Source organism: Danio rerio, chromosome 1, assembly GCF_052040795.2.
Source record: "Danio rerio strain M-AB ecotype USA chromosome 1, GRCz13ab, whole genome shotgun sequence".
In the NCBI taxonomy this organism is placed as follows: domain Eukaryota; kingdom Metazoa; phylum Chordata; class Actinopteri; order Cypriniformes; family Danionidae; genus Danio; species Danio rerio.
The window spans coordinates 15,884,069-15,903,198 of NC_141021.1; the positions used below are offsets into that span (position 1 = coordinate 15,884,069).

At 36.3% G+C, this 19,130-nt stretch overlaps 2 protein-coding genes and 1 long non-coding RNA gene across 9 annotated transcripts; 2 read left to right on the plus strand and 1 right to left on the minus strand.

Moving 5' to 3' along the window:
- Positions 1–1,206: 1,206 nt before the first annotated feature.
- On the plus strand, positions 1,207–5,858 carry LOC147846729 (serine/threonine-protein kinase pim-3-like). 2 transcript variants are annotated; one of them, XM_087236934.1, is made up of 8 exons: positions 1,207–1,490; positions 1,730–1,987; positions 2,105–2,187; positions 2,301–2,351; positions 2,424–2,796; positions 2,921–3,100; positions 3,173–3,268; positions 3,366–3,552. In XM_087236934.1, exons 1-7 carry the CDS (start codon positions 1,475–1,477, stop codon positions 3,262–3,264), a joined length of 1,053 nt encoding a protein of 350 aa, XP_087093060.1. In that variant the 5' UTR covers positions 1,207–1,474; the 3' UTR covers positions 3,265–3,268; positions 3,366–3,552. The 2 variants fall into 2 exon arrangements, with proteins under 2 accessions (XP_087093060.1, XP_087093061.1); XM_087236935.1 differs by lacking the exons at positions 3,173–3,268; positions 3,366–3,552 and adding an exon at positions 4,919–5,858.
- LOC147846730 (uncharacterized) lies at positions 3,687–12,650 on the minus strand. Its single transcript, XR_015476424.1, has 4 exons — positions 12,544–12,650; positions 12,329–12,433; positions 4,791–5,054; positions 3,687–4,649 (listed from the first exon to the last, which is right to left on the minus strand). It is a non-coding gene; the product is annotated as an uncharacterized LOC147846730 (long non-coding RNA).
- LOC147846731 (serine/threonine-protein kinase pim-3-like) lies at positions 9,250–19,081 on the plus strand. Of its 6 annotated transcripts, XM_087236906.1 has the most exons (9): positions 9,250–9,344; positions 13,346–13,390; positions 13,630–13,887; positions 14,005–14,087; positions 14,201–14,251; positions 14,324–14,696; positions 14,821–15,000; positions 15,073–15,168; positions 15,266–15,452. In XM_087236906.1, the coding sequence occupies exons 2-8, from the start codon at positions 13,375–13,377 to the stop codon at positions 15,162–15,164; spliced, it is 1,053 nt and encodes a 350-aa protein (XP_087093032.1). In that variant the 5' UTR covers positions 9,250–9,344; positions 13,346–13,374; the 3' UTR covers positions 15,165–15,168; positions 15,266–15,452. The 6 variants fall into 6 exon arrangements, 5 of the variants coding, with proteins under 5 accessions (XP_087093032.1, XP_087093034.1, XP_087093035.1 ...); XM_087236908.1 differs by lacking the exons at positions 15,073–15,168; positions 15,266–15,452 and adding an exon at positions 16,819–18,663; XR_015476417.1 differs by lacking the exons at positions 9,250–9,344; positions 15,073–15,168; positions 15,266–15,452 and adding exons at positions 16,819–16,982; positions 18,897–19,081 and having other exon boundaries at positions 13,107–13,390.
- The last annotated feature ends 49 nt before the right edge of the window (positions 19,082–19,130 follow it).

Here is a 19,130-nt window from a genome sequence, read left to right on the forward strand (position 1 = left end):
AATGAGCATAGTATCAGATGATGGAATACGGTTATTTTCTGTAAATTTAAACAGTCCTATAAAGCTTCCGTATTTTCACAGAAAATTTACTGCCGGTATTTTTCCATAAATTTAAATGTTTTTTTAACAGCGTAAAAAAATTAAAGCTAAATTATAAATGTTGTGTTGATTGAACTAAACAACATTACCTTGCCGTTATGTAACTAACTTAAGTTTACTCAAATAAATAGTCTTTCTTTAAGGTAACTTAACTCGGTTACGTGGAACCTGTTGACATAAAAAAGTTAATTAAAGCCAACATAGCCTATCATTTTTTTTGAGTGTAAAAGGCTAATTTAGAGTCGCTGTTTTGTTTTGTTTATTTGGACAGACCTTGTGATAGGAATTTAACATATTGAAAGCTGCATATTAGTAATGAAAAAAGACATTGATTCATGCAAACAAGAAATAATGTATTTAGAAACTTGCACCTTTCTGCTGTGGACGCCATCTTGTGGTTCGACGTGGGAACTCATTCGACGCGGGAACTCTTTCTGCGTGTGAACGCTTTTGTGCTTTCTAGTCCCTTAGAAAACCTTCACATTCATCCAAAATATCGAAAACATTAATAAAACTTAATAATAATAAATCTGAAAACAAGAGCAAATGAAAGTACATAAATATGACTGAACCATGAACCAGATATCTACGTACGGTCATGTGATGTGAAATTTTGGTGAACTAAGCAATCATTTACTTTATATTATTTACAATATTAAACTATTTTGAACTTATACTTATATTGCTAATATCTTTACGAGCAGTTAACACTGTACATTAAATTACCGTGAAAAAAATGCATAGTTTGAGCCACCAATAGAAAATATTTGAGTTAAATTTATTAGTTTTATTTAATTATTTCCTAAACAGCTGAAAATTTGACAGAATATGAATGTCAGTCAAAATGAATTCTGCTCATTTAGCAATTATCACAGTTTGGTGATTTACAAATTAATTTATTTAAATGTAAAATTATTAGAATAACAATAATTAATTCTACTATATTAATTATTATTATTTCTTATTTAATTTTATGTATATATTGAGATTAGATGAATCGTTGTTTACTGACGTGATTCAGAATAGCGATTCAAATTGTGGTTGCTATAGCAACGCGTGTTATGATTTGACTCCATATATAAACACCGAGACTCGCCGCTATCTGTTGATTGAGGAGAGGCGAATTTCTGAGACATTTGCTGAGGATTACTGTGCTGATACTGCGATTCTTCAAGGAGACCAGAGAATTTCTGACAGAAGACTTTTATTTTACAAGGAGATCGACGCTCAGAGCTGAAATTATTCCTTTTGACACGTTTTGTTGCTCTTTTGTTGTGTTTATTTTGATTTTGATCTTGTTTTTATTGACATTTTTATTGATATTTGATCTTTGTTTTTGTTTTCAGGTTTGCTGGAGTTTGGAGGAGTTTGTCAGATGGGTGAAAACCGCAGTGAGTGTTTTAGTTTTTATTTGTTTATGATCAATCATGATATGATGTTGTGTAATGTTTGGGGAAATGTGATGTAAATAAACTGGTACAAATGAACCCATTTCAACACAACTGTTCCCCGATATAAGTGATCAGATGTCTTTTATTCTCTGTAGATGCAGCTACTAAAGTTAATTGTTGATTAATTCTTATAATCTTATGATAAACGTGATATGTTGTTGTTGTTGTCGTTGTCTCAGGCCGCTCCAGATCCAGGAGTTCTGCTTTCATCCAGGCAGCTGTTCAGGACGTCAGGACACATGATGGTGATGGTGAAACCCAGACCGTGAGCCAAGAGCTTGATGGATTTCTCGCACCTCTGCCTTCCCCGTTGGCCAAATCTGTGTCCACAGATCAGGGTAACAGGAAGAGGAAGCGGCAGAGCGGCAGCCAGCAAACACCAGAAGATGAACGTCCGTCCACCTCATCTAGAAGAGCTCTCAAACGCTCTCGCAGAGGTCAGAATGGCTTATTGAAGAAGTGATGATGATGTTTCAGTAATGCTCTTTTACAGTTTTCTCTACTGCTGCATGTTTTCTTTGAACACACATTTCTACTGCTCCTCTGTGTTGCAGACGCGTATGCAAAGGGCCCACTGCTGGGAGACGGTGGATTTGGCTCTGTGTTTGCTGGGATGCGCAGGTCTGATGGACTGCCAGTAAGTCGTTTTCTCCGCTCTTCATTCAAACAGCCTTTAGAAATCCTGATCTCAGTAAATGTGATGTGTGAGGATCAGGCAGGTGTGATTTATTATGCTTTATCTGTCTACAGGTCGCCATCAAGTATGTGTCTAAAGAGCGGACACAGAGGAGACTGAGAGTTGTGAGTTCAGTGTGAACCTGTTGTTGTGTTTGATGTTTCATTGGGTTCTGAATCCAATCGTTTGTCCTGCAGGAAGGTCAGGGTCGGCTGCCGCTGGAGGTGGCACTGATGACCCGCGTCAATTCAGCTCCTGCCTGCCCCAACGTCCTGCAGCTGCTAGACTGGTTTGACCGTCCCAGACGCTACATCCTGATCCTGGAGCGTCCGGATCCCTGCCAAGACCTCCAGAGCTACTGTGAGGAGAACGACTGTCTGGATGAGGGTCTGGCCAAGAAAGTGCTGGTGCAGCTGATCGCGGCTCTGAAACACTGCGAGAGCCGCGGAGTCCTGCACCGGGACGTCAAGCCAGAGAACCTGCTGATCTCCACAGAGTCCCAGGACATCAAGCTGCTGGACTTCGGCTGTGGAGATCTGCTCAAGCGCTCGGCCTACAAATACTTCGCAGGTGGGTTTGTGTTGCAGAAGGAAACACTCTGTGGATGTTTGTGAGCTTTTGATGATCCACCAAAGGGAATTTGTGTGTGCTGGAGTGTTTTGAACGGGTGTTTGTGTCTCCTTGTGTCTCTCAGGAACTATTCAATACGCTCCACCTGAGTGGTTCTGCAGACAGCGCTACCATGCGGGTCCAGCTACGGTGTGGTCAGTAGGAGTGACCCTCTTCAACATCCTGTGCAACCGTTTCCCCTTCGGAGGCTCACTGAGGGTCACGTCCAGGAGCAAACTGACCTTCCCCATAACTCTGTCAACAGGTAAGAGACTCACTGAGAGATCAGCAGAAGTGTGTTGCTCTGTGTTTCTGAACACGGTGTTGTGTGTATCAGAGTGCCGTCAGCTGATTGGCTGGTGTCTCAGTCCAGCGGCGGCTGATCGGCCCAGTTTGGACGATATTGAGCGCCATCCCTGGTTACAGTGAACAGGTGGCCAGTGACTTGACACTTATCTGAGTGACGCACTCATGGCTTTGATTGTGTTGTTAGGGTCAGTCTGGATTAATGATCTTAATGATTTGTGTAGGGTGAGCAGGAGTCACACAGGAAGTGCAGAGAACTGCTTCCTGATCACCTGCAGAATGAGGAGTGGGCATTAACTAATGGCCGACTCACCCAGGGCCGGGGCCCCTTTACCTGCACTAAGCCACCGCTTCAGATGAATTTAATGTTAATAGGGATTTTAATAATAAACGTATTATTTAGACAAATAATCCAGGTGTAGTGTCTTCCTAGAGTGACTGGAGAGAGCTCAAATAAAGGGAGAGTTCACACAGAAATCCAGATTTACTCACTGTTTACTCAAACTCAAGCGGTTTCAAATCTTTAAGAGTTTCTTGTTTTCTGTTTTGCACAAAATAAAATGTTTTGAAGAAGCTGAAAACCTGTAACCGTTGACTTTCATAGTAGCAAAAACAAACAAGTCAATGGGTACAGCTTTTCAGCTTTCTTCAAAATATCTTCTTTTGTATTGAACAGAATAAAGAAACTCAAACAGGTTTGGAGCAAGTGAAAGGGAGTTAATGATACAGAATTGTTATTTTGGGGTGAACTATCCATTTAAGTCCTCTTAATGGAGGTTTTCATAATGGTTTTAAAATGAAGATTGCAGCTCTACTGACTGAGGCTAAAGGTGTGATGAAATATTGTTTTGGTTGTTATTCCATTAAATGATCTCATAGATCTATAATATATAAGTTTTGGTGGAGTTGTTGTGGTAATTTGCCCACAGTAGCAGTAAAACCTCTGAAATGGTGTACACATCTGATGATCTAAGACCTAGTTTTTTGTTTTTTTAATATTAGGAATGTTCAGAGCTCTGTTAGATGTACATTTGCATTCTACATTTCTGTTGTTGTAGCAGGGAGATGTTTGTTTTGTGGCATGAAAAGAGTTTAAGAACTTCAGTTTTAGCTGGGAGTACTACTGCATATGCACTCATGTGATTGGCTTAAATTATATTAAACTGAGAGACCCAGAAACAACACTGAGTCCTTTCTGAGACTGCAAGTCAAATATTCTGAAAAAACATTTAACCTTTCTTAAATGTATTTACATTTTTAATCATTAAAAACTTACAATATTAGAATCAATGAAAATAGGATGCAGATGCCAGAACATTGTCATTAACACTCTTTTGAATCATATTTCTACTAAAGAACAATGACTTTAGTTTACTCTACTTTACATTCTGCTGGTTCTGACATCAGAATAAATACTGAAGTCTGAACTCTAAGCCTTTTTCATTCCTCTGCCTTTGTTGCTGTGTGGAAGGCATGTCTAATGAAGCATAACACACTTCTTCACCAGCCTGAAACAGAATATATTTAATTAAAATAATAAACAAATAAATAAACAAACAAATATATTACATTATATTGATGTAATTTATGTTGCTGCTAAACTATTGCGAATAATATATATTAAAATTATTCTCAAAATGTGCTCATACCTCAACATGTCTGTTCTCAGCCCCAGAACCTACAGAAACTTAACAAAAGATAAGAATAATTTACATTTTATAATTTGAGATATACATTTTTTACGAATAGCTGATGACCTGTAGTTTTCTTCTGACAGAGGCAGTAGACGCAGATGGAGAAGAGGAGAACACACACCGAACACACACTGAACAGCAGATTCCAGCAGAAAACACACTCTGATGCAGGTGATGTGGAGGTGCTGTTAAACCGTTCAGCACAAGGAGACTCTTGCTCTAAAATGAACAACAGGCCATTATTAAAGTGAATATATATTTAGTTATTATATTCATTTTATTTTATCTTAACTGATTACACACAATAATGAAAAATATGAGTTTAACACGGATGAATTTGCTAAAAGTGGTTGGAAAATCAGAAGTTAAAGATTCTAATATTAAATACACTATAAATCATCGTTTTACAAAATATAATGAATTTGCTGTTAATTTAATTTAAAGTATTATTAGAAACTAAGATACACTTTAAAAACTAATTATAAACACTTATTTTACTAATATACTTTATTAAATATACATTATTTCTGTATTTGAAGTCGGACTATGGCTGCAGGAATGTGTTGCTTAATTATTTGCAGGACTTTGCATTAATTATCGATAAAATTCATTCAAATAATATTAAAATAATAAAACTTTAGGTAAACATGTAAACTTATCATTAAAGCACAGCTATATTATGAAGAGATAAACTATAATTGACACTAATATTCGCTGTAATCCATAATCATCAAAATGAACTGAAATAAACACTTGAAATAAATTATTCTGAGTGTAATGAATGATTAAATAATTCCCCAGCACGGTTTAATTGAGAAAATATCTTTTGCAACACATTTTTAAACATAATATGTTAAATAAATAATCTCTAATAACTCATGACACAATATTTTAATAGTTATTTTACAAGACACTAGTATTCAGCTTAAAGTGCAGTTTAAAGGCTCACTGGGTTAATTAGGTTAACTAAAGTTAGTTTAATTTAGGCAAATCATAGGACAACAGTGTTTGGTTCTGTAGCCAAAAAAAAAAAAAAAAAAAATCTTACAGGGCTAATAATAATGTGCTTAATTTTTTGTTTGTTTTTATCAAAAACTGTTTTCACTTCAGCCAAACTGAAAAATAAACTTCACTGATCTGATAAGATCTCTTAGATCATTGTCACAAAGCACAGATTTTCCATTTTTCCATTAGGCTTTCTTTAGTCTTGTGTATTGATTAATGTAAATAAATTAAAAATTGTAAATTAATTATAAATAGCTCTAAACCAGCTACGTGTATGCTGGACTCAATTCCAACAAAATTACTGAAAGAGCTGTTACCTGCTATAGGAGAACCTCTTCTTAACATTATCAACTCTTCTTTATCTATAGGCCATGTTCCAAACTCTTACAAGCTAGCTGTTATTAAGCCTATTATTAAGAAACCGCAACTAGACACCAACAACTTAGCTAACTATAGGCCTATTTCTAATCTTCCATTTATGTCTAAAATACTAGAAAAAGTTGTTTCCACTCAATTATGCTCTTATCTGCAGACGAACAATATTTTTGAAGTGTTTCAGTCAGGTTTCAGGGCTCACCACAGTACAGAAACCGCCTTAGTGAAAATAACCAACGATTTACTCTTAGCTGCTGACCGAGGGTGCGTCTCGCTATTAGTTTTACTCGATCTTAGTGCGGCATTTGATACCATTGACCACAATATCCTCATAAATCGTTTAAAGTCTACAGGTGTCCAGGGACAGGCTCTACAATGGTTTAAGTCATACTTAACTGACCGCTACCAGTTTGTAAATCTTAATGGACAGCCTTCACAAATCTGCCCAGTAAAGTATGGGGTTCCTCAAGGATCAGTTTTAGGCCCTTTACTGTTTACAATTTACATGCTACCTATGGGAGACATTATTAGAAGACATGGGATCAGCTTTCACTGCTATGCAGATGATACTCAATTATATATTTCCACTAAACCTGACGAGACGTCTGAACTTTCTAAACTAACTGAGTGTATCAAAGACATCAAAGACTGGATGACCAACAATTTTCTTCTCTTAAACTCAGACAAAACAGAATTATTACTTATTGGGCCTAAATCTTGCACACAGCAGATCTCGCAACTCAATTTACAATTAGAGGGATACAAAGTTAGCTTTAGCTCTACTATAAAAGATTTGGGTGTCATATTAGACAGCAATCTAACTTTTAAAAACCATATATCCCATGTCACAAAAACTGCCTTCTTTCATCTGAGAAATATCGCTAAATTACGAAATATGCTATCCATCTCAGATGCAGAAAAGCTAGTCCATGCTTTTATGACTTCGAGACTGGATTACTGTAATGCTCTATTTGCTGGCTGCCCAGCATCCTCTATTAACAAACTTCAATTAGTACAAAATGCAGCAGCCAGAGTTCTGACCAGGTCCAGAAAATATGATCATATAACCCCAATTTTATCCTCCTTACACTGGCTGCCTGTTAAATTTCGTATTGAATTTAAAATATTACTTCTCACCTATAAAGCTCTAAATAATCTAGCTCCTGTTTATCTAACCAACCTTCTGTCTCGCTACGAACCAACTCGCTCCTTAAGATCTCAAAATTCAGGGCTTCTGGTAGTACCTAGAATAGCAAAATCAAGTAAAGGAGGTCGAGCCTTCTCTTTCATGGCTCCTACACTCTGGAATAGCCTTCCTGGTAATGTCCGAGGCTCAGACACACTCTCCCAGTTCAAAACTAGATTAAAGACCTATCTGTTTAGTAAAGCATACACTCAGTGCATCACCTAGCGGGTTCCACACTGGCTTCTACATCTTGCTTATATACACTATGAACAGCAGCTACGCTAATTATTCTCTTTATTCTCTATTTTCACCTGGGGATACTCATCCCGAGGTCCTCAGATTAGGCGGAGTCACTGATTGGATCCAAGACCAGCGACGTGATGATCCCAAGGATTCCATATCCGGGACCAGGCCATATCCTGAGCTGCTGCTGCGCTGATGGTCGTGGGGAGTGGAGAACATGAGTCTGATTCCAGCGACGCTCCAGGGACAGACGAGTCTTCATTGAGGCCATCTTCCGCATAAACCACGGCGAATGAATTTCTGCACAAGACTTTTGGCCAGCGGAGAAATTAAAATGGTCGTGCCCAACTGATTCTGGTTCTCTCAAGGTTTTTTTTCTTCACTCCCATCAGGTGAAGTTTTTTTTCCCTCTCCGCTGTCGCCACTGCCTCGCATGGTTCAGGATTGGTAGAGCTACGCATCGATGAATTTGCTCTTCAGTGTTTGAACTCTCAGTAATGATTAAATCACACTGAACAGAGCTAAACTAAACTGAACTTAAACACTAAAACCTGAACCACACTGTTCCAGTTACTATGACCATTTATGTGAAGCTGCTTTGACACAATCTACATTGTAAAAGCGCTATACAAATAAAGCTGAATTGAATTGAATTAATGTGCGCGAGGGCAACTATTGGTTTAATGAGGGAGTTTTCTGAGAGATGAAGAGCTGTAAAGTGAGTGTTCAATTACAAAAAGAAATGATTATACAAACTCAGTGTTTCCTTTTATTAACATTGACAAAACCGTATTACTTTAAAAGAAATATGATTATCAAAGCATGTCTTAGAGCGAATAAGCCCAACAGGATTTTTATATAATCGCCTTTTACCTTAATTTATATATAAAATAAATGTTTAATTAGTAATCACTACTGATGGGTTAGATTTTCAATATTCAATATTGTTCAGTAATTATTCAGCAGTAATTAAACATCTCTGTAGCATTTCCTCCTGCAGATGTGGTTCAGTCAGTTCAGCACTGCAGGGAGCTGTCCATTGTGCTGAATTTACTCCACACTAAACTCTCTTCTCACATTAAATTCATTATAAGTGTCTGATCAGTGAACAGGATACTGTCATTTCTCAACAACTAAAGAAGGTCTAATGTAGAAATTAAAACATAATAGGAAATACAAACAGATGGATTTGCTTTATGAAAGGAAATTTTGTTGAATGATTATTACAATTTGGTTTAAATGTTGAATGTTGCACTCGTACATGTTGCATTGCTCTGCTCTTCTTTAAATAAATCAAACCTCAGTTGTGTGCTGTTTACACTGTCTCTGATTCATGGCACGTGTTTTAATAAATCAGACTTTTGCATCTTCAGTTTCTCATCAATTCCAAGTCATGAAAATAATAAAAGCAACATTTACAGCTGCAGCGTGCACTAAATATTTTCTTACTTTTCTTATTTCTGTTTTTGTCTAACCACAGTTTATCTCATGCATTGATGTGTGTATTGAGCATGCAAGATCACCAGCTTGACCACAAACAGTTTTAGGACATTCAGTCTGTTGCATGCCTGAATAAAAACACTTGTGGTTTGTGTTCTCGCCTAGCTTTTCACAGCAACTGCAACATCACTGCACCAGGAGCGTCAGTAAAGACCAAGAAGAAGAAGAAGAAACACAGCACTGAGAGCCTGAAAGCTGATGTACTGTACACTGTAAAAAATTGCTGTTAAAAAACGGTCAGATTCTACGGTAAAATAATGTTTTGTTCACTAAAACAGTAATATTCTGTTAAAAACAGTGCTTTCTGGGTAACATTTTTGTCTTCGAGAAAGTAACCAACTGCAGAAAACTGTGAGCTAACAGAGTTCAGATTCGATGTTTTGAAGTCTGTGTTTGAAATCACACTTTGTGTCCTTGTTCACTATTTCATACACTAGTTAACTAATATAGTTCACCTGACAGAGTTAATGAACACTAATGAGTGAATTCAGACACTGATGAACACCTGCTGTTAATAATCACAATTACTGAAGAAAATAAACAAGAAACACAAACAGTGACTTGAGTTACAATATAAAATAAAATAAAATAAAATAAAACAGCTTCAGTCTCAGCAGAGGATCATTAAACAACTCCACAAACAACAGCAGACACACTTATTACTGACTGATTTGACTTCCATACTATTCTCATTGAGATCCAATAGAAATTAAGGTGTTTTTTGTGTCACCGTAATGGAGTGAGGGGCTGATTTAGTTGGGCTCTTCACCCTTGAACTATTTAATTCAGACTCTCCAACTACTATAATAAAGAGTTAACAAAATGCTTGTATTATAGCAATCAAGTTGGAAAGTCAATAAATAGAGAAACCTATTAGTCTGAAATTAGTTCTGATAAATATTTTGTTATAAAACTGGAAGAAGGGCCACATTCAATAGATTGTAGTTGCAGGTATTAATTTAATTAATGAGAAGTGGAAACAGAAAAGATACCTCCGTAATTACTTAACAGTTAAGAAATAACATCCAAAAACAGTTCAGTTATGACAAATACACACTCAGACCTCATGAATCTGACCTTGTATCTCAACAATGGTAACATCTCAAATGTTTCATGCTGCAATGCATGCTGGGAGTGGCACGGTACAAATATCCCAGCATGCATTGCGGTATAAATAAATGTTGTATAATGGTCTAACAGTTTTCTTTATTTGTGTTTGATTCTGCTGTTGTTTATGTTTAGACTTTCAGTTGCCTGTTTGTGAGTTAAACTGTTAATTTTGTTAGTTGTCAGCATTATTGAGGTTCATATGCTGATTATTGATGTCTCTTTGAGTGCGATATACACCATAGAGCAGTGTTATTGTCCAAGATATTCTTAAAAACTTCCAGAAATCATTGCCATATATAGATATATAATGTAAAACAATAGATTTAACATTGAATAGGAGCAGTAAATTTTATTATACTAAATGAGAACAGACTCTGCCATTTAATAGCAACATGAACATCACCAGATCTTATTTAGGTTTTTGGCTGGCTTGCCACAACAAAGGAGCTTTTTAAACAAAGTTCTTAACAATTGCAGCAGCAAAGATATATAAATGTTAAAAATGACAGGGCTAAGAGCCCAACTAAAGCAAACTCTGTTCTCCATGATGGTGACGTAAAACTTTCACTTTTTCTCAAGAAGAACTTTAGTAGATGTCATACAACAATACATGTATTAAGTAATAAGTGTAGCTGGTGATGATGTTTGTAGAGTTGTTTAATAATCCGCTGATCATTTAAATGATTTAATCATTTGTTGTTCTTCAGGTTATTTCATTATAAAGCTGTGACTAAAGTTTTGTATGTTCTGTTCTTGTTTTTTTCCCTTCAGTATTTCTTCATTTGTTCATTGTTAATTCTCAATTATCATTTAATTAGTCAGTTAATTAATGAATTTACTTCAGCTTTGCTCCATGTTTCTTGAACACTCAGTAGTGTGGACACTTCAATTAAAACTGAAGTATATGCTCTGGGGTTTAAAGGGTTAAAGGTGTGAGAGGTAAAAACACAGTGTAAAAATGTATTTTAACAGTAATATACTGTTAATTTACACAACGGAAGTAGACTGTAAAAAAACAGTATATTGCTGGCAACCACAGCTGCCAGTAGATTACTGTTAAATCAAGGAAAAAACAGTATTTTACTGTAAAACCTGAAGCCAATTTCTTCTGTCTGTCACCGTTGTGGAGGAGAGTAGAGCCAGTGTATGAGTTAAAGATGAACAATGAACTGCTGATGTTATTCTGCATGTTTCTCTATTTAAAGATAGCGGCTGTTTAGTGGCTGATGCAGTCAGAATCTCTCTGGTGATTCCAGATTTACATGTATGTGTGCTGTTGTGAAAAATAAGACACTAGAGTTAAACCGAACTTTTCTAATTAACTAAAATAAGTTATCATTATGAGTATGCTTCTAAGCATAAATAGCACATTACTTCATAAACTCATTCAGCAGTTGACCAAGTTGAGGCAGTTGCTTTCAGTGAGCAAAATGAGTTCACTTGAGTATTGTGTAAATCAATGTAGTCCATGTATTTTTACAGCAACATACTGTAAAATAACAGTACATTGCTGGCAACTGCAGCTGCCAGTATTTTACTGTTTTTTAACGGGACAATTTTTAACAGTGTAGGCTGCAAGCAGAATCCTTTATGACCCAGAGATAATTTAATATGAAAAATGTATATCAATATAATAAATGAATCATATTATTAATCATATTATTCATTTTATAAATAATTTTTAACTACATTCAAAAAATAGAGACCTGTTTACCTTTAATATGTTTACTTTAATTAACTTTGATATATTTTTACTACTGTAAACTGGTGTATAAAATCAGGCCGCTTCAATGCAGACTTTGCACCCTTAACAGAAGTTCAGAAGCTCAAATCACATCAAATCATCAAACGTAATGACAAACGAGAGATGTTTTTCTGAATAAAATACAATCTTTTTTTGTTTTAATATAAATGAACAAGGCTAGATAGGTTAGGAAAATTCTAGCAAACGTATAAGCTAATTGTCATTACAGACCTTGTGATAGTAATTTAGCTTATTGAAAGCTGTATATTAGTGATGAAAACAGCTATTTAGATTCATACAAACAGAAATAATGTATTTATAAACTTGCACCTTTCTGCTGTGGACGCCATCTTGTGGTCAGACGCGGGAACTCATTCGGCAGGTGAACTTTTGTGCTTTCTAGCCGTTGAGTGAACACAAAGTCCCTTAAAAAGCCTTCACATACATCCAAAAATAACGAAAACATTAATAAAACTTAATAATATTAAATCTGAAAACAAGAGCCAATGAAAAGTACATAAATATGACTGAACCATGTAGCCTACCAGATGATGATACAAACGGCCATGTGATCTGAAATCGTGCGTAGACCATAGACTGTAAAATATAGGCATAGACATAGAAATTGTGAACGATTTAATTTACTTTCTATTATTTACAATAATAAACTTTTTTTTAACTTATATTCCTAATATCTACGTGAGCAGTTAGCACTGTACGTGTAATTAAACAGCATGCACTTACATTGCTTGGGCCACTAATAGAAAATATATGAGTTAATTTTATTATTTTAATTTAATTAATTCCTAAATAGCTGTACATTTTACAAAGTCAAACCTTGTCAAACCAATCTTGCTCATTTAGCATTATTATTACAGTTTCGTGAATTATAAATTAATTGATTTAAACTTCATTATTATTATTATTATAATTATTATTATTTTAACTATGTTTATTATTATTATTAATTATTTATTATTTATATGTTGAGATGAGATGAATCGTTTACTCACGTGATTCAGATTGGCGATTCAAATTGTGGTTGCTATAGCAACGCGAGTTATGATTTGACTCCATATATAAACACCGAGACTCGCCGCTATCTGTTGATTGAGGAGAGGCGAATTTCTGAGACATTTGCTGAGGATTACTGTGCTGATACTGCGATTCTTCAAGGAGACCAGAGAATTTCTGACAGAAGACTTTTATTTTACAAGGAGATCGACGCTCAGAGCTGAAATTATTCCTTTTGACACGTTTTGTTGCTCTTTTGTTGTGTTTATTTTGATTTTGATCTTGTTTTTATTGACATTTTTATTGATATTTGATCTTTGTTCTTGTTTTCAGGTTTGCTGGAGTTTGGAGGAGTTTGTCAGATGGGTGAAAACCGCAGTGAGTGTTTTAGTTTTTATTTGTTTATGATCAATCATGATATGATGTTGTGTAATGTTTGGGGAAATGTGATGTAAATAAACTGGTACAAATGAACCCATTTCAACACAACTGTTCCCCGATATAAGTGATCAGATGTCTTTTATTCTCTGTAGATGCAGCTACTAAAGTTAATTGTTGATTAATTCTTATAATCTTATAATAAACGTGATATGTTGTTGTTGTTGTCGTTGTCTCAGGCCGCTCCAGATCCAGGAGTTCTGCTTTCATCCAGGCAGCTGTTCAGGACGTCAGGACACATGATGGTGATGGTGAAACCCAGACCGTGAGCCAAGAGCTTGATGGATTTCTCGCACCTCTGCCTTCCCTGTTGGCCAAATCTGTGTCCACAGATCAGGGTAACAGGAAGAGGAAGCGGCAGAGCGGCAGCCAGCAAACACCAGAAGATGAACGTCCGTCCACCTCATCTAGAAGAGCTCTCAAACGCTCTCGCAGAGGTCAGAATGGCTTATTGAAGAAGTGATGATGATGTTTCAGTAATGCTCTTTTACAGTTTTCTCTACTGCTGCATGTTTTCTTTGAACACACATTTCTACTGCTCCTCTGTGTTGCAGACGCGTATGCAAAGGGCCCACTGCTGGGAGACGGTGGATTTGGCTCTGTGTTTGCTGGGATGCGCAGGTCTGATGGACTGCCAGTAAGTCGTTTTCTCCGCTCTTCATTCAAACAGCCTTTAGAAATCCTGATCTCAGTAAATGTGATGTGTGAGGATCAGGCAGGTGTGATTTATTATGCTTTATCTGTCTACAGGTCGCCATCAAGTATGTGTCTAAAGAGCGGACACAGAGGAGACTGAGAGTTGTGAGTTCAGTGTGAACCTGTTGTTGTGTTTGATGTTTCATTGGGTTCTGAATCCAATCGTTTGTCCTGCAGGAAGGTCAGGGTCGGCTGCCGCTGGAGGTGGCACTGATGACCCGCGTCAATTCAGCTCCTGCCTGCCCCAACGTCCTGCAGCTGCTAGACTGGTTTGACCGTCCCAGACGCTACATCCTGATCCTGGAGCGTCCGGATCCCTGCCAAGACCTCCAGAGCTACTGTGAGGAGAACGACTGTCTGGATGAGGGTCTGGCCAAGAAAGTGCTGGTGCAGCTGATCGCGGCTCTGAAACACTGCGAGAGCCGCGGAGTCCTGCACCGGGACGTCAAGCCAGAGAACCTGCTGATCTCCACAGAGTCCCAGGACATCAAGCTGCTGGACTTCGGCTGTGGAGATCTGCTCAAGCGCTCGGCCTACAAATACTTCGCAGGTGGGTTTGTGTTGCAGAAGGAAACACTCTGTGGATGTTTGTGAGCTTTTGATGATCCACCAAAGGGAATTTGTGTGTGCTGGAGTGTTTTGAACGGGTGTTTGTGTCTCCTTGTGTCTCTCAGGAACTATTCAATACGCTCCACCTGAGTGGTTCTGCAGACAGCGCTACCATGCGGGTCCAGCTACGGTGTGGTCAGTAGGAGTGACCCTCTTCAACATCCTGTGCAACCGTTTCCCCTTCGGAGGCTCACTGAGGGTCACGTCCAGGAGCAAACTGACCTTCCCCATAACTCTGTCAACAGGTAAGAGACTCACTGAGAGATCAGCAGAAGTGTGTTGCTCTGTGTTTCTGAACACGGTGTTGTGTGTATCAGAGTGCCGTCAGCTGATTGGCTGGTGTCTCAGTCCAGCGGCGGCTGATCGGCCCAGTTTGGACGATATTGAGCGCCATCCCTGGTTACAGTGAACAGGTGGCCAGTGACTTGACACTTATCTGAGTGACGCACTCATGGCTTTGATTGTGTTGTTAGGGTCAGTCTGGATTAATGATCTTAATGATTTGTGTAGGGTGAGCAGGAGTCACACAGGAAGTGCAGAGAACTGCTTCCTGATCACCTGCAGAATGAGGAGTGGGCATTAACTAATGGCCGACTCACCCAGGGCCGGGGCCCCTTTACCTGCACTAAGCCACCGCTTCAGATGAATTTAATGTTAATAGGGATTTTAATAATAAACGTATTATTTAGACAAATAATCCAGGTGTAGTGTCTTCCTAGAGTGACTGGAGAGAGCTCAAATAAAGGGAGAGTTCACACAGAAATCCAGATTTACTCACTGTTTACTCAAACTCAAGCGGTTTCAAATCTTTAAGAGTTTCTTGTTTTCTGTTTTGCACAAAATAAAATGTTTTGAAGAAGCTGAAAACCTGTAACCGTTGACTTTCATAGGATCAAAAACAAACAAGTCAATGGGTACAGCTTTTCAGCTTTCTTCAAAATATCTTCTTTTGTATTGAACAGAATAAAGAAACTCAAACAGGTTTGGAGCAAGTGAAAGGGAGTTAATGATACAGAATTGTTATTTTGGGGTGAACTATCCATTTAAGTCCTCTTAATGGAGGTTTTCATAATGGTTTTAAAATGAAGATTGCAGCTCTACTGACTGAGGCTAAAGGTGTGATGAAATATTGTTTTGGTTGTTATTCCATTAAATGATCTTATAGATCTATGATATATAAGTTTTGGTGGAGTTGTTGTGGTAATTTGCCCACAGTAGCAGTAAAACCTCTGAAATGGTGTACACATCTGATGATCTAAGACCTAGTTTTTTGTTTTTTTAATATTAGGAATGTTCAGAGCTCTGTTAGATGTACATTTGCATTCTACATTTCTGTTGTTGTAGCAGGGAGATGTTTGTTTTGTGGCATGAAAAGAGTTTAAGAACTTCAGTTTTAGCTGGGAGTACTACTGCATATGCACTCATGTGATTGGCTTAAATTATATTAAACTGAGAGACCCAGAAACAACACTGAGTCCTTTCTGAGACTGCAAGTCAAATATTCTGAAAAAACATTTAACCTTTCTTAAATGTATTTACATTTTTAATCATTAAAAACTTACAATATTAGAATCAATGAAAATAGGATGCAGATGCCAGAACATTGTCATTAACACTCTTTTGAATCATATTTCTACTAAAGAACAATGACTTTAGTTTACTCTACTTTACATTCTGCTGGTTCTGACATCAGAATAAATACTGAAGTCTGAACTCTGAGCCTTTTTCATTCCTCTGTCTTTGTTGCTGTGTGGAAGGCATGTCTAATGAAGCATAACACACTTCTTCACCAGCCTGAAACAGAATATATTTAATTAAAATAATAAACAAATAAATAAACAAATAAATATATTACATTATATTGATGTAATTTATGTTGCTGCTAAACTATTGCGAATAATATATATTAAAATTATTCTCAAAATGTGCTCATACCTCAACATGTCTGTTCTCAGCCCCAGAACCTACAGAAACTTAACAAAAGATAAGAATAATTTACATTTTATAATTTGAGATATACATTTTTTACGAATAGCTGATGACCTGTAGTTTTCTTCTGACAGAGGCAGTAGACGCAGATGGAGAAGAGGAGAACACACACCGAACACACACTGAACAGCAGATTCCAGCAGAAAACACACTCTGATGCAGGTGATGTGGAGGTGCTGTTAAACCGTTCAGCACAAGGAGACTCTTGCTCTAAAATGAACAACAGGCCATTATTAAAGTGAATATATATTTAGTTATTATATTCATTTTATTTTATCTTAACTGATTACACACAATAATGAAAAATATGAGTTTAACACGGATGAATTTGCTAAAAGTGGTTGGAAAATCAGAAGTTAAAGATTCTAATATTAAATACACTATAAATCATCGTTTTACAAAATATAATGAATTTGCTGTTGATTTAATTAAAAGTATTATTAGAAACTAAGATACACTTTAAAAACTAATTATAAACACTTATTTTACTAATATACTTTAATAAATATACATTATTTCTGTATTTGAAGACGGACTATGGCTGCAGGATTGTGTTGCTTAATTATTTGCAGGACTTTGCATTAATTATCGATAAAATTCATTCAAATAAAATTAAAATAATAAATCTTTAGGTAAACAGGTAAACTTATCATTAAAGCACAGCTATATTATGAAGAGATAAACTATAATTGACACTAATATTAGCTGTAATCCATAATCATCAAAATGAACTGAAATAAACACTTGAAATAAATTATTCTGAGTGTAATGAATGATTAAATAATTCCCCAGCACGGTTTAATTGAGAAAATATCTTTTGCAACACATTTTTAAACATAATATGTTAAATAAATGATCTCTAATAACTCATGACACAATATTTTAATAGTTATTTTACAAGACACTAGTATTCAGCTTAAAGTGCAGTTTAAAGGCTCACTGGGTTAATTAGGTTAACTAAAGTTAGTTTAATTTAGGCAAATCATAGGACAACAGTGTTTGGTTCTGTAGCCAAAAAAAAAAAAAAAAAAATCTTATAGGGCTAATAATAATGTGCTTAATTTTTTGTTTGTTTTTATCAAAAACTGTTTTCACTTCAGCCAAACTGAAAAATAAACTTCACTGATCTGATAAGATCTCTTAGATCATTGTCACAAAGCACAGATTTTCCATTAGGCTTTCTTTAGTCTTGTGTATTGATTAATGTGCGCGAGGGCAACTATTGGTTTAATGAGGGAGTTTTCTGAGAGATGAAGAGCTGTAAAGTGAGTGTTCAATTACAAAAAGAAATGATTATACAAACTCAGTGTTTCCTTTTATTAACATTGACAAAACCGTATTACTTTAAAAGAAATATGATTATCAAAGCATGTCTTAGAGCGAATAAGCCCAACAGGATTTTTATATAATCGCCTTTTATCTTAATTTATATATAAAATAAATGTTTAATTAGTAATCACTACTGATGGGTTAGATTTTCAATATTCAATATTGTTCAGTAATTATTCAGCAGTAATTAAACATCTCTGTAGCATTTCCTCCTGCAGATGTGGTTCAGTCAGTTCAGCACTGCAGGGAGCTGTCCATTGTGCTGAATTTACTCCACACTAAACTCTCTTCTCACATTAAATTCATTATAAGTGTCTGATCAGTGAACAGGATACTGTCATTTCTCAACAACTAAAGGAGGTCTAATGTAGAAATTAAAAGATAATAGGAAATACAAACAGATGGATTTGCTTTATGAAAGGAAATTTTGTTGAATGATTATTACAATTTGGTTTAAATGTTGAATGTTGCACTCGTATATGTTGCATTGCTCTGCTCTTCTTTAAATAAATCAAACCTCAGTTGTGTGCTGTTTACACTGTCTCTGATTCATGGCACGTGTTTTAATAAATCAGACTTTTGCATCTTCAGTTTCTCATCAATTCCAAGTCATGAAAATAATAAAAGCAACATTTACAGCTGCAGCGTGCACTAAATATTTTCTTACTTTTCTTATTTCTGTTTTTGTCTAACCACAGTTTATCTCATGCATTGATGTGTGTATTGAGCATGCAAGATCACCAGCTTGACCACAAACAGTTTTAGGACATTCAGTCTGTTGCATGCCTGAATAAAAACACTTGTGGTTTGTGTTCTCGCCTAGCTTTTCACAGCAACTGCAACATCACTGCACCAGGAGCGTCAGTAAAGACCAAGAAGAAGAAGAAGAAACACAGCACTGAGCCTGAAAGCTGATGTACTGTAGGCTGCAAGCAGAATCCTTTATGACCCAGAGATAATTTAATATGAAAAATGTATATCAATATAATAAATGAATCATATTATTAATCATATTATTCATTTTATAAATAATTTTTAACTACATTCAAAAAATAGA

Excerpts from the sequence above, each read along its gene's own strand:
- LOC147846731 (XM_087236906.1), top strand. Across the intron at positions 14,088-14,200 it reads GCAGGTCTGATGGACTGCCA|GTCGCCATCAAGTATGTGTC; the intron begins GTAAGTCGTTTT and ends ATCTGTCTACAG. Across the intron at positions 15,001-15,072 it reads CCCCATAACTCTGTCAACAG|AGTGCCGTCAGCTGATTGGC; the intron begins GTAAGAGACTCA and ends TGTGTGTATCAG.
- LOC147846729 (XM_087236934.1), top strand. Across the intron at positions 2,188-2,300 it reads GCAGGTCTGATGGACTGCCA|GTCGCCATCAAGTATGTGTC; the intron begins GTAAGTCGTTTT and ends ATCTGTCTACAG. Across the intron at positions 3,101-3,172 it reads CCCCATAACTCTGTCAACAG|AGTGCCGTCAGCTGATTGGC; the intron begins GTAAGAGACTCA and ends TGTGTGTATCAG.